The sequence below is a fragment of the Terrapene carolina genome, unplaced genomic scaffold (assembly GCF_002925995.2).
Source record: "Terrapene carolina triunguis isolate 2854851 unplaced genomic scaffold, T_m_triunguis-2.0 Scaffold85, whole genome shotgun sequence".
NCBI lineage: Eukaryota > Metazoa > Chordata > Testudines > Emydidae > Terrapene > Terrapene triunguis.
Genome location: NW_020664436.1, coordinates 53,867,719 through 53,881,730, shown reverse-complemented (window position 1 = coordinate 53,881,730; position 14,012 = coordinate 53,867,719). Strand labels below are relative to the sequence as shown.

Here is a 14,012-nt window from a genome sequence, read left to right as displayed (position 1 = left end):
TGCCACTTTTTCCATCCCTTCTCCTCAGGTTCTGCACTGAGCACAGCTCAACCAGACCAAAGGATCAGGTACATTACAGTGTAAAGTTTTGTTTGTTTATATTTCTAAATGCATTCTAAAAAACATTTGTTCCAAACAGAACCGTAGAAAATAAATACGAAAATCTGGTCTCCTAATGAAATGACTAATGTAATTTTATTTTGATTATTTAAAGGTGAAAAAAATTGACCCGCACCTGTATGAGAATTTTAAAAGCCACTATTTTGGAGATGAAACCCTGTACCGCCTAGATCTTTGCTCCATGTTGAAAAAAAAGCAACCCAATGGCTACTACCACTGTGAGTCCTCTATCACGGTTGGTAAGTACAATACTATTTTGTTTTATTTCTTAATTTTATGAATTTTGTTTGAAATTGAAGAGGTTGATAAGCTGTTAGTACTGGGAATGTATGTCTGGCAAATCTTGCAGAGAAACGTTAGATGGGCGTCAGATCTGAATTAAATATTGTTACATTTTGGCAGTCAAGCTACTTACTGCTCCCAACCAATGACACATGCCTCAGCACTAGAGCTTCATGCTTCTATGTACTTTTGGCTTTCCCTCTCATTCCTGTCTTAAGGTCTGCAAGCCCTACAGGAATGAAACTTCAATTGATTTACATGTTAGTTCTTTACATGGAGAGCTTGCAGGATGGTGGTTTTAACAATGAATTTGTCTGTTCAGCTTTGTTAAGAGCAGCCAGAAATAAACTTGAGTTGGAAGCAGTGGGCATAGATTTAAAAAAAAAAAATGACAATGACCAGAGCTCCAGCTAGGATCAGGACCTCATTATGTTAGACGCTGTCGAAATGCGTACGAAGAGACAGTTCTTGCCCCAAAGAATTTACAGACTAAGGAGACAAGTGACACTTAAAGGGTGCACAAAGAGAAACATACTTTTTTTCATACATGTATTTGCTTTTTTACCTATCATTAATTGGCTGATTTTGTATCAGTATTATAGTAGTGGTGGTGCTTGAGGACATATTTAAGGCAAGGAGAGGATAGTGGCCATATCGGATCAGTTCAGTCCAGGGGGTGTGTTAACTGATCTAGTACAGCTGGTGTTTGTTTGATAACTTGGTATACCTGCCTAGAAAGGTTAAGAGCCATTGGGATAATTTCCCTGTGCCAAAATTTGATAGGCAAGACTAACAACAGCCTCAAACTGCGTCATGCCCCAAAGTTCATGTTGAATGTTATTATAGCTCTTTTCTTTTATAATTTATAAATGTGAAAAAGAATATTCCTTTCAAAACAGAACAAAAATGTACACAATAATAATGAAGAGCTCTTCTTGTGCTTCTTTTGGTAAGATGGCAGTGTTCCTGCTCAAGAAGAAAATTGTCACATTTATTGGAACAGACCATGACTTACATTTAAGTAGCAGGGGAACACCTACTATTATTATATATTCTTTTAAAAAAAAAGGCACCAGGAATAAGAAACACTATGAAGAAAGACTCCAAAATTAAGACACATCACAGAAACAGAATTTTTTTTTTCCTTCTCCTATATCTTGCAACATTTCCCCCCGACAAATTCCTAATCAAACAGTTTTTACAGTAACGTGAAACTAATCAGAAGCCACTCAAACAGGAAAAACCTCACATGGAGGACGCTCTACTTTTCTGCATCCCACACCAAAGAATACTGGAGATATTTATGAAAATGTTCACCCTTAAAGAGTGAGGATTTCCGTAGAAGGGAAGGACAATCCACGTAGTGATGTGAAAATCTTTCAAGACTACTACTTCTATCACTAGTAACTGAATGGAAACATCTTCCCTTTGGAACCTCCTGTTCTGTAAACAGCTCTAAAGGAAAACTGCCTCTTTTTCCTCAAGTCTTTGAAATCTCACAGCAAATAATCCCTATTTTCTGGGATGTTTCTAAACATGTCCCCATATTATGCAAAACCTTTGAAGTGATGATATTCTAGATATATTTGGTCCTGACTTAGTGCAGGGGGCTGAACTAGGAAGTCGTCTCGAGGTCTCTTCTACCTTCTATTTCTATGATTCTATGGTGAGCATAATTAAGGGAAATCTCTTCTGTTTTAAGCATATCCTCATCTAACCTTATGCTTCCAGTCAAGGAGATTTTGGTAAAAGAGTCACACTTTTTAAATGTCTTGTCAACTGACAGGACTGTATCAGAATTACTCATTGTACCATTTTTATTTTTAATTCTCTGGTGGATATTCTACTTAACACACAATAAAAATATTTAGCAGTTACTCTGTATAATTTACTATTCTTCTGGCTACCCTCAAAGATCTTACTACTTGCATTCCCAACACCATGCCAGAACTAAAACTGCAGTGTAGACCAAATGTGTACATGCACAGCTGCTGCTACCGTCTCTGAGTCAATAATTGTTTTGACCATCTTTATGCAAGTGCTGGCATTGGAATTCATTGTTTTCTGAAGGAATAAACACACTGCTGAGTCATGAAGTCCAGAATTTTAATTCTGGCATTGTCAGTGACTTGCTGTGTTGTCTTGGACAAGTTACTTCACCTTTCTATTTCAATTTCTCCATCTGTAAAGTGAGGATAGTAATGCTTATTGACCTGTCTCACAGGAGAGTTGTGAGGATTTACTAGTCAATGTCTATACAGTGCTTTAAACATATAAGGCACTAAACTGTCAGGTACCTGTTGCCAATGATGATACTAGGCAATTTTAGTTTGCACTTGAGTTGTCTCTATTCTCACAAAATATAGAAAAATCACTTTTTTCATATTATACTGGAGGATATTGCACATGGCAAACGAAAAACAGTGTGGAGTAGAAAAAGAACAGATTGGGATAGTTATGGTTGAATTATTGGTGACAGCAATGTGAAGAGAAGCCAAAAATGTTTCAAAAGATTTACGTACGATATTTTATTTACATTTATACATGCCATGCATGCATACATACATTATATATACGCATGCATAATCTACCTACCTACTGAACGTGGGACAATAGATTATATATGTGGTATGAAGGCTTTAATTGGCATGAAATTTGGGATGGTTGCATTATTTACAAGTGGCAGAGTATTCTAGAATATGTCTCTTCGGCTAAATAATTTGAATAATAAATATTTCCAAATGAAAGCTGTTCTGCAACAAGGATAAACCTATTTGACAGCTGTCGGCCGTGTTGTTGTAAGCATTTGTTTAAATCTAAGTGTTATTTTTGCACTTGTCATTGGCTGACAGATATATTATACTAACTAAATTCATAGATACCTTGGAATACATAAAGTAGAATATTCAATTACACAGATTTATTTAAAATATGAATCTCATTAGAATTGCTTATAAAGCAATCAATCAGCTGTTATTACAGCAAGAGCAGGATGCTTGCATGTTGACTTTGACTCAGCCATGGTGTGATAACTTAAAGACGTTGTGGAGCGTGTCATTTTCGTGACCAGGAACCAAGTCCTCTCCTTTTTGAGAGAAAACTAAATTATTTTCCTTGTAGTTAATTTATAGGGATTACCATGGCCATAGTATCTCAGCACTTCCCAAACACTAACTAAGCTTCACCACACCCTATGAGAAAGGGTATTGTTCTTCCTCTGAAATTTTGTAATAAATAATCATAATACCTAGCTCTTAGATAGTAGTTTCCATCAGTAGATCCCAGAGCATCTGACAGTCTTTAATGCATTTATCCTCCCAACACTCAAGTTTAACACAAGTTGATATTTTGATCCTATACAAGGTGGGGACACAGTGTTTGAGGCAGTGGCTAGAAAAACTAAATGTTGAGCCTCACAGAAAGAAAAACATAATCATTGAATATTTTCAAATAGAATTTGAATAGATTTTTTTCTGAACTGTTTGGTTACAAGAATATTTAGGTGTTAAATTAACCACAGAGTGGAGCGAATGCAGACCTATACATGTGACAGAAATGTAATGAAAGAGGTAAATAGAGTTTTTAATATAAGGATAGAGGTCAAACAAAGAGCACTATGTGATTCTAGTTCACTCTAGCTCTGTATATCTACATTTGTTTGAACTGTGTTTTCATGTCTTTGGAACATACAGTATTAAGCAGCAAAGCAGTACTTACTTTCTGTCAGCTAGAGTTTTGGCCAGCTTTTAGGATACACATATGATGTGGGGAGATCTAAAAAAGGGAACAGACTTAGTACTAAAAGAGAAGTCATAATATATAAGTGACAAAGAATTACACTGCTTTATTATTACCACTGCTATTACAAGCCCTAATGCCTATTAGCTTGGCATTTTAAAAACATACTGAAACACAGAAAGAATATGGAAGCACAAAGGCTTGATCCTGAAAGGTGCAGAGGTGAGATGCTCACCTGTCAAGCTGCAAGCATGTGCACAAGTTGGAACAACGCATTAGAGAGAAACATCCACCATGCTCAGCAGAGAGTGCAGGCAACAGCACCAGCAGGTCTTTCTGGGGATATAGGTGGTGAAGACTGGGCATAGTTACAACAACATGCTGAACCCTATTCCACAAAATGAGGAGTAGGGTCATTCTTGGAATCAAAACAAAAAGCCCAGCACCGTGACTACCTTAGGGAGCACAGTATAAATCTCTACATACTTAGGATGACTTAATTGTGGGTATCTACTAAACACAAACACGCATAATGTACTTACACAAATCATATAATCATAGGACTGGAAGGGACCTTGTATAAACTGTGTCCTAGAGTAGCTGTTGGTCTGAGAGAGGCTCTGAGTGCTGCTAAAACCAGCACTTTATTTATATATTTGGATTTCAGTACAACATAAAAGGATATCTATACTGGGCTGTAGGTCTCCTCTCTCATAATTAAATAAATTATATGAAAAAATCAGAACAGCAGCACATTTCTCCTCCCACCCAAACATCAGTCAGCGCACACATTACAAAAATCTCACATCCAACTGCAGCAAATGCCAGATGAAACAGATGGGCTTTACAACAGATTCATCCTCTTTTGGAACAAGTGTGTGAGCCATCAGGCTCTCTGAGTCATCTCCCTCTTTTTTATACTGAAGGGTATCTAACTCAAGTGCTGCTTCTCATCTCAGGTATGGCAGCCTGCCATGGCAAGAGAGGGGGGTCTCCCAGGTAGGAAAGTACTAAACCATTTAGAGTTTAATAGGTCAAAACCATCATCTTAACTCCACCCTGTGGACAATAGGCAGTCAGAGCAGGTCTGAGAGCATGTGTCATATGCTTATGGCAAGATACTCTGATTGTCAGATTCTCAACTAGCTTCAGCTTCTGACTGGATTTAGGATTTAGCCTCCTGTAGAATTTATTGCAGAATTATAATACAGAGGTGAGAAAAATGTATCATGTTGGCAAGCTCTGCATTTGTGAAGAAAGGCCACAACTGTCTGGTCGGATACAGAAGGGAGAGGAAATAAACTACACTCTTGGTCACTGCTGCTATTTAGCTGTCTAAAAGCTGCTGGGACTCTAACCAGAACCAAGTTGTAAACTTTGGTTACAAGTGATGGAGAATCGCCTTTCAGTCATGGGGGTTGCAGACCATCTGCAAAATGTTCTGATGGCTTTATCTTGCCACCATTATCATCTCACTTTTTTCAGGACTGAATCCCTGCCCTCTGGCTCTCATCCCTGCACCAATCTCACCCAGGCTCTGAGAAAGACATTTGATGGCCTTTTTTGGGCTGGATGAGATAGATATATAAAGTTGGGGGCTATCAGCGTACTGAAAACACTTCAGCCTACATCTCCATACTAACTCTCTTAACATTATATACATCTTGAATGAGAGAAATGGCAGAGTAGATACTTGTGGTACCGTATAGAAGAAAGCCTAGGGCAGAAGATAATTTGCCAACAAAAACCTTTGGTGTCCCTCAGCAAGAAAGGAATGAAGCCGCAGAAGAACAATCCCTCTATTCCTACCAGGAACCACATACATCCATGGTACCAAAGGCAAAGGATAAATTTAACAGAATCAGTATGGATACCTGATCCTTATCAATCATCAGATCATCACCCAATGCAATAAGAATACTGTGTGTGCCAGTCCCATGTTCAAATCCCAGTTTCCAAGGGGCAAAGAAGTCAGAGGCATCCAGAAAGGTCATCTTGCCACAATCTTTTCTCTAATATTATTCAAAAATAGAAGATCAGATACTGGTTGATAGTCAACAGATTGTCAATATTAAGAGAGACCTCTTTGAGCAGATGCCAAAACATATGGTTCCAGTCAGCAACCTGCCCTCCTCAAGGGAGGCACTGACAAGCGCAAGCACAGGACCCAGTAATTCTCAACTGACTTTCACCAGCCAGGAAGGACAAGGATCCAAGCTAGTTGTGGTATGTGGTACAAGTTGTGGAAAAAGACACTGGTTGAGACCAAAGAAGAGAATACCTGACATTTGTTTGCTTCAGATATTGCCTTGCTTCCATGGCTACACTCAGTTCAATCTAAATCTGATAGAGTTTATCCATAATATAACTAAAAATTTCCTCAAACTGGAAAGGACTAACATCAGCAACCAAGTGAAGACAGTTTTGATTAAATAGGCTCTTCACCACCCACAAGTGAGATGCTTTGGCTTCTTTCCCTCAGCCTTCATTATCCCAAAACACTTACTTTAAACAATCCTTCTCCTCCACCCCTCAACCCTTAATGTCCAAGCTCCCTGAGTGTGTTTTTTTTACTCCTGCTGGCTTGACTTCTTTCTTGCTCATTCCTTGACCATTTATAATCTGATTTCCACCCTCTCCACTCTAATGAGACTAGTCTCATGAAAGTCAATAATTACTTCTATCCAGACAACTCAAGGGGCTCCTTTTCATCCCCACCCTGCTTGACCTGTCTGCCATATCCAGTACCATAAATCACACCATCTCCTGTATTACCTACCCTAGATTGCATGACCTTGGGGACGGTGGCTGTATCTTTAATCTTTGTGTAAAAGCTTAATACACATCTATGGCACTGTCTGTAAATATTAAATATTAATATAGTAGAGATATTGGTTATGGATACAAAATTCCCTGGGTCAAGCCCCAGTAGGGAGTATTTCTTCACACTTCTATTCAGTGGTTCACACTCCCCTGTGGTGAAGTTGTCCTAAGCTGCTGGAATGATATACATGCACTGTGCTGAAAAACTCTGTGCTCTTCTACACAAGAACCATCTGTAATACAAGAACTACGTGCTAACATCTAGTGTCTTCACTAAGCCAACACACTGGAAATAAGGCATGAATTTTTAACGGTGAGAGTACTTAACCATTGGAACAACTTACCAAGGGTCGTGGTGGATTTGTGGTGACAATTTTAAAATTAAGACTGGATGTTTTTCTAAAAACTCTGCTCTACGAATTATGTTGAGGAAGTTCTATGGTCTATCTTATATAGAAAGTCAAACTAGATGATCACTGTGGTCCATTGTGACCTTAAGACTCTATGAAGCTATGAAATTAAGCAGACAGCTGGATTTTTGACAACATGTACTAAAAATAATATTTAATGATGTTTAATAGCTATTTTCAATCCTAAATAGCTTTCTGCTTTTAAACTCTAAAACAGGGGTTCTCAACCTTTCTCTTTCTGAGAACCCCCCCAACATGCTATAAAAACTCCACGGCTCACCTGTGCCACAATAACTGGTTTTCTGCATATAAAAGCCCAGGCCAGCGTTAGGGAGTAGCAAGCAGGGCATTTGCCTGGGGTCCCATACCATGGGGGGCCCCCATGAAGCTACATTGCTCAGGCTTCGGCTTCAGCCCCGGGTGGCGGGACTTAGGGCCCCGGGCTTCAGTCCCATGCAGTGAGGCTTTGGCTTTCTGCCCTGGATCCCAGCAAGTCTAACACTGGCCCTACTTGGCGGCCCCCTTGAAACCTGTTTGCGGCCCCCCAGGGGGCCCTGGACCTCTCTTTGAGAACTACTGCTCTAAAAGGCTTTCATTTTCAAAGACCTAACATTACTAAGTTTTATTTATTAAAATTAAATATTCATTATCCTTGGCCATTTCAAGCTAAGTAAAATGTGAAAATAAAACAAACCATAGAAGTGGTGAAGAGTAAATTAGGTCTTTAATATTTTTATTTTTAATGATGAATGGAAATATTACTAAAATCAATACTTTTTTTATTTTTGGAAGTGTGCCTTTGAAGATAACTTGGATACAGCAGTAAAAGAGGTAATATAAGTTCTTAGTACCAGAAGGAAACTGCTTGGGTCACCCTAGAATAATTCCCCTACAATGTGATACCATTCAGATATTCCTCTGAGAAATGTTTTTCAGTTGTTCAAAGGACAATGAGAGAAAGGAAAGATGTACTGTTTTTCTGCTGAAATGTCAGAATTTTTTCCCCAACTGTTGATGGTTTGTATAAGCTCTTGAGATTTGCACTATGTACTGCATGATTACACAGAGATGCTGCTTTGCTGACTGTCTAATCCCTGTGAGGTATTCTAAAATAAGACACAGCTGCACAGGTCAGTACTTCAGAAATAATATGAACACTGCATCAAAATCCAGTTGTTAAAAGTGCTTTGCCATGGCTTATATATTATCTCTAAGGCAACAATATCCAACAATCAATAGGAGCAGGAGACAATTTCTAGAGTTTTCCTTTTTTCAGACTTCAGTGAATGGAAAAATATATTTTTGGAATAGTATAGAACCCCTAAGACTTTTTTAAAAAACCCAACCCTTTCTTTTTAGAGGAGATAGTGTCACTACTGTGCAATACACAAGACTTCTATGTTTTAAAACAGAGAGCTGTTATGTGCTAATATGGCATCGTTATGTCTCACCAGAAAGTAGTTGTGCAGCACACCATTGTTTCTTATGGAAACAAATGTATATAACACATCGCAAAGTAAGATTGTGTGGAATATTGTTGAACAAACAGGGTCCTATCCAAGTCTTTTATTACATTAGCATAGGACTTTGCCATGCTCCTTGTTTATTGATTTACATTTGTTCAGTATTCATAGATTTTTTAAGACCACAAGGGATCATTATTATGCAATCTGACCTCTTGTATATCAGAGTACAGACCATAGAACCTCACCCCATAATTTCTGCATCAACCCCATAACTTCTGAATTAGCATTAGGATTTCACATCTTTGCAGATGAAATCACAGATGTACCCCTCTTTACAAGAGAGTTGCAGAAACATGACATTTGTGAACTACCAACAGTGGGCAGGGTTATGAGTTATGCAGAATATGAAGGTTGTCAGTGAGCGTGCAACACATATTTTATAAACTTGACACTAAAGATACACAGGCCAAAAATGTCAAACTTGGGTGCCTAAAGTTAGGCTTCTAAATCCATATAAAAGATGCAAGTATGTGGCTTGATTTTCAGAAATGCTGAACAGCCATAGATCCTATTTAAGTCAAGTGACTTTTGGCATCTAAGTACTGAAAATCTGTGCCACAGCTTCTTGTTTTACTAAATAGTAGATAGTTAGAATTTTATTATATGTACCCATCAACTCTCTCTGTAGCCTGCTGAGTACAACAAGAGTATTCTTGCTGGTTCAAGACTGCATAAAAACATTTTTACTTTGAAATTACTTAAATGAGCAGTGTAAATGACATAATTGAATTCGGTTATATTTTCACTGCTTCTCCACAGAGTAAATTGCATAAAATTATTTGTTTAAATTGTCTTGACTCAGCAACCTCAGGCATCAGAGCTCTCTTGTTCTAACTAATAGGTTATACAGCACACTCCTCCTTGGCTTGTCATATTTTAAATACAAACAACGTTGACTTCCATATTAAAAATTCTATGCAAACTTTACAACACTTTAATTAGGACTGCTAGAACCCCCATGACAGACCAAAAGTGTATTTATATAACTTAAATGTTAAGCAACATTCGTTTTAATTTAATGCATTATGATAGCTAGTTGTCTTGAATCAATACTGCCATATTTTTCAGGTTAGAATCCCTCATCTTTGGGGGGGAAGGGGAGAGGAGGAATAGAGAAATAAAGGAATAAGGCAGCAGACGCAAATCCTAAATATCCCTCCCAAAAGTAGTTAATTAAGTTACTTAAACAAACTAACATTAAAAAGGAGACAAAAATTACATGAACCATCAAGACCCTGCCTATACAAACACACAAAAGCAAACACCCTGTTATTTTATTTTAGACTGCATGTGTGGTTATTGACCGTGTCCCTCTATTTCCATCTTTTAGAAGCATGCAATATAGTTACTTCTTTTTTGCTAATGCATTCAGTTTTCTCCATATTGTAATAATCTTTTGTGGTTTATTGCCCAAGCTTCTTAGAAGCTAATCTCCAAACACCTCAATTTCAGTTTATAACCTGGATTAGTTATCTCAAACAATCATTTGCATCATCCCACTATTTTGTTTTAGGATCTTTTATGCAGACTTTTATGACAGAGCTTCTCGTGCTTATTTTCTCTTCTAAAATGCATATAAACATCGGGTAAATCATGCTGCAGAATTCATAACCTCAGCCGAAATTGTTGTGGATGCACTTCACTAAAGATTTATAGTCTGAGTTTTTCTTAGTTATGGAGACAATAGTCCCAAATTCAGCTTAAATACTATGGTAACCAGTATCTTCTAAATACATATAGTAAATATACACTGAAAGTAACTTCCACAATTTAAATTCAGTAACTCAAACAGTATATACACACACATCCCAATACCTTGTTTATGGGTTTTTTAACTACTGCCAAAGGCTGTGTGAGCATGATCAATCTAAATTCTTACTCCTGGTCTGTATTATTCTGTCTTTTAAGGCAATATTGTTTATATTACAAAGTTTTAGCTATGGAACACAATAATTTTCAGCAACAAACAACAACAACAACAATGTAGAGAATGAGTACAATAAACTAAGAAACCATTAAAGCTTCTCGGGGTGGGGGGATGGGGAGGAACGATTCTGTGTTAGGACCATTTGAAAAAGTAGTTTCTCCTGACTGGATTTCAACCCATTTAATCTTAAATTATCCAAATAATCATTAATTTGTTTACTCAGTTCCTTTGTCTCTTCTGCCTTCCTCAACTTTGGGATTCAGATGAAACAGGCTCAGAAGTGTGGTGGGGTTGTTAAAATGGAATTTTACTTGGGACAGCACAGGAGACAATACTGTGACTTTGAGAGAGCATCAGATAGTGTAGTGGCAGTGAAGGCAATAACTGTTTGCCTCACTGCAGGCAAATGAAATATTTTTGAGGGGAAAAAGATTAAAGCCCCGTGCCTAATCAGATCCCTGATCAGTGCCACACTTTGAACATTTTACCATTTGAGAAGTTTTTTTTTTAATATAATAATGAACTAAGCTAGTGCTGGTACTTATGAATTCTTCTATGTATTTTGGGTTTGGCTTTCACTTGTTGCTTCATCTTTATCTCCCTGCTTTTAACTTAACTAATTTTTTTATAATGGAAAATGAAGGGAGTTGGGGAGGGGCTGCTTCCTGCCACGTGCACCAATTTTTTCAAGGAGAAATTTGGTAACTACTTTTAATAGGTGGATTTAGTGCACCTGCACAGCAGACAGACCATAACAGGTCATTCTATAGCAGGGGTCGGTAACGTTCGGCACGCGGTTCGCTGTCCCAGGCCAATGGGGGCGGCGAGAAGCCGCGGCCAGCACATCGCTCGCCCGTGCCGCTTCTCGCCGCCCCCATTGGCCCGGGACGGCGAACCGCGGCCAGTGGGGGCCGCGATCGGCCGAACCTGCCACGTCAGCAGGTAAATAAAACTGGCCCGGCCCGCCAGGGTGCTTACCCTGGCGAGCCGCGTGCCGAATGTTGCCGACCCCTGTTTTATAGGTACAATGAAATTAACAATTTTCTTTATAGGCCTTAGGAGCTATCACTCTGAATCTTTTAAGAGCTGTTCTTTAAACAGGTTCCCAGCCTTGGATCCACACTCTTTGTGCCAAGAAAATAGGATACAAGGGGGGCTTGATTTAGCTCTGGGTTATGCCAGCTGCGACAGCTGGAAAGGCTACCTGGGGGAGGAGTTGCGATGGCAAACACTGCTCTGGTGTATTAAGAGGGCTCTATCTATACATGTAAATAGTTACTATACAAGGTGCGAGTAGATGGCACTCAAGATTACCTAGCATAGCTCTTCGGCTTTGTAGGCACGAAGCTTGTGCTACACTGCGAACGGCTTCCTTCGTACAACTCTTTACCTTGGAACTCTTAACATGCCGAGGGCCTGTCAATGATCAGTGCAGCCCCCAAAGTGAGCAGTGCTATCCACGAAGGAGGGGTAGGGTCATGGCCGGTGCAACCACTAGGCGGACTAGGCGGCCGCCTAGGGCGCCAAGTGGTTGGGGGGCGCCAAAAAGTGGTGCCTCAAACATTTTTTTTAAACAGCGGAGCAGAAGGCTGCCGCTGCTCCCCGCCTCCCAGCTCTAGAGGGGCTGCCCGCGGCACGACCAGTCCCTCCCCCCGAGGGAGCAGCTGGCGGCCGAGCGGGGAAGGTCTTGCACTAGCAGCTGCGCTTTCTTCCCCGCGCCACGGGCTGAGTCGGGCTCCCTGCCACCCCGGGGCTCTCAGCGGTGGCGGCAGCAGGGTTGGGCGCGGGGGGGCTGGCTGCCTGTGCCGCCGCTGAGAGCCCCGGGGGCGGCGGAGAGCCCGGCTCGGCCCGCGGCGCGGGGAAGAAGGCGCAGCTGTGCTCTGCTTTTCAGGCGGAGAAGCTGGGTGTCTGCTCTTCCTGCAAGGTACCTAGCCGGGCCGCAGGGAGCCGCATGGGCCCGCGGAGCGCTGGGGGGGTGGGCAGGTCCAGTCTCTGGCCTGGGGAATGGTGTATGTGGGAGCAACCCGGGCACCCCTCCCCCAGCCAGCGCCACCCCCTCCAACACCCACTGACCAGCTACCTTCTCCCCTGTGCACCCCCCACCCCAACAACCCACCCTGTCCTGCCACTTTTGCCTTTGGGCAACCTCCACCCAGCAACACCCCCCTCCCCAGCCAGCCACGGTCATCTTCACCCCTGCATCAACCTCGGGACCGCCCCCCCACCTGCCATCTCCCTTCTGCCTACTCCTCCCTTGTACAAACCCCTCCCTGCCTCCTTCACCCCCCTGCAACAACCCCGGGCACAGACACCCCCCACCTGCCAGCCCCTTGCAACAACCCCCTCCTGCCCACTTCTCCCTTGTGCCACTCCCTCCCTGCAACGAGCCCATTTTGCCTCTGCAATCTCTTCCCTGCCACTACAACCCCGCCCCCTCCACCTCTTGGCCACCTCCACCCCCTGCAACAATCCCATGCACCCCCCTCTCTGCCACCTTCTCCCCCTGGAAGAGCCCCCATACGACCCCCCCCTCTTTGCTGCCCTCCCGTGCTCCCCTGCACTTTGTGAACATCTGGGCCACTGGGGGGAACTGAGGGACAGAGAAGAAAAGAGCCCAGGGATCCAGGCTCTTTAACTAGGGTTAACATACGTCCAGATTTCCCCGGACATGTCCGGCTTTTTGGTGCTCAAATCCCCGTCCGGGGGGAATTTCCAAAGAGCCGGACATGTCCAGGGAAATAGGGAGGCATAAGCCAGGGTCCGCCCAGCACGATCCGCCGGGTCCGCAGGGCAGCCCAGCTGCCCCAGCTACAATGCTCAGGCGGGGAACGGGGGGGCTCGGGCTTCCCTCGCGGGCGGGGACCCCCTGGCCACTGGGGAACCCTTCCTGTGGCCCCGTTGCCCCGAGCAGCTTGGAACCTGGCGCCGCGGGAGCTGTTTCCGGCGGGGACAGACAGGCCGGGGAATGTGCTCAGCGGCAGGAAGGAAGCTGCGTCCGGGGCTGCAGGGACCCGCGCTGCCGAGCGTCTGAAGCCCCCAGCAGGCAGAGGCTGCCGGGTGAGTGGGGGAGCAGGGCAGGTGGGGGCATAGAGGCTGCAGAGGCAGGGGGGTGCAGGGGCTGCAGGACGAGTGGAGAGCAGGGGTCTCAGAGGCTGCAGGGGTAGGGGGGTGCAGGGGCTGCAGGGC

At 42.2% G+C, this 14,012-nt stretch overlaps 1 protein-coding gene across 4 annotated transcripts in view; it reads left to right on the top strand.

Annotated features, from left to right (window-relative positions):
• The window catches only part of AKAP7 (A-kinase anchoring protein 7), a 134,511-nt gene that overhangs the window by 74,299 nt on the left and 46,200 nt on the right, over positions 1-14,012 (top strand). For all 4 annotated transcript variants that reach the window (XM_024208258.2, XM_024208260.2, XM_024208259.2 and 1 more), the window contains exon 7: positions 215-359. In XM_024208258.2, coding sequence (XP_024064026.1) covers positions 215-359 — 145 coding nt within the window. The remainder of the gene's footprint in view (positions 1-214; positions 360-14,012) is intronic.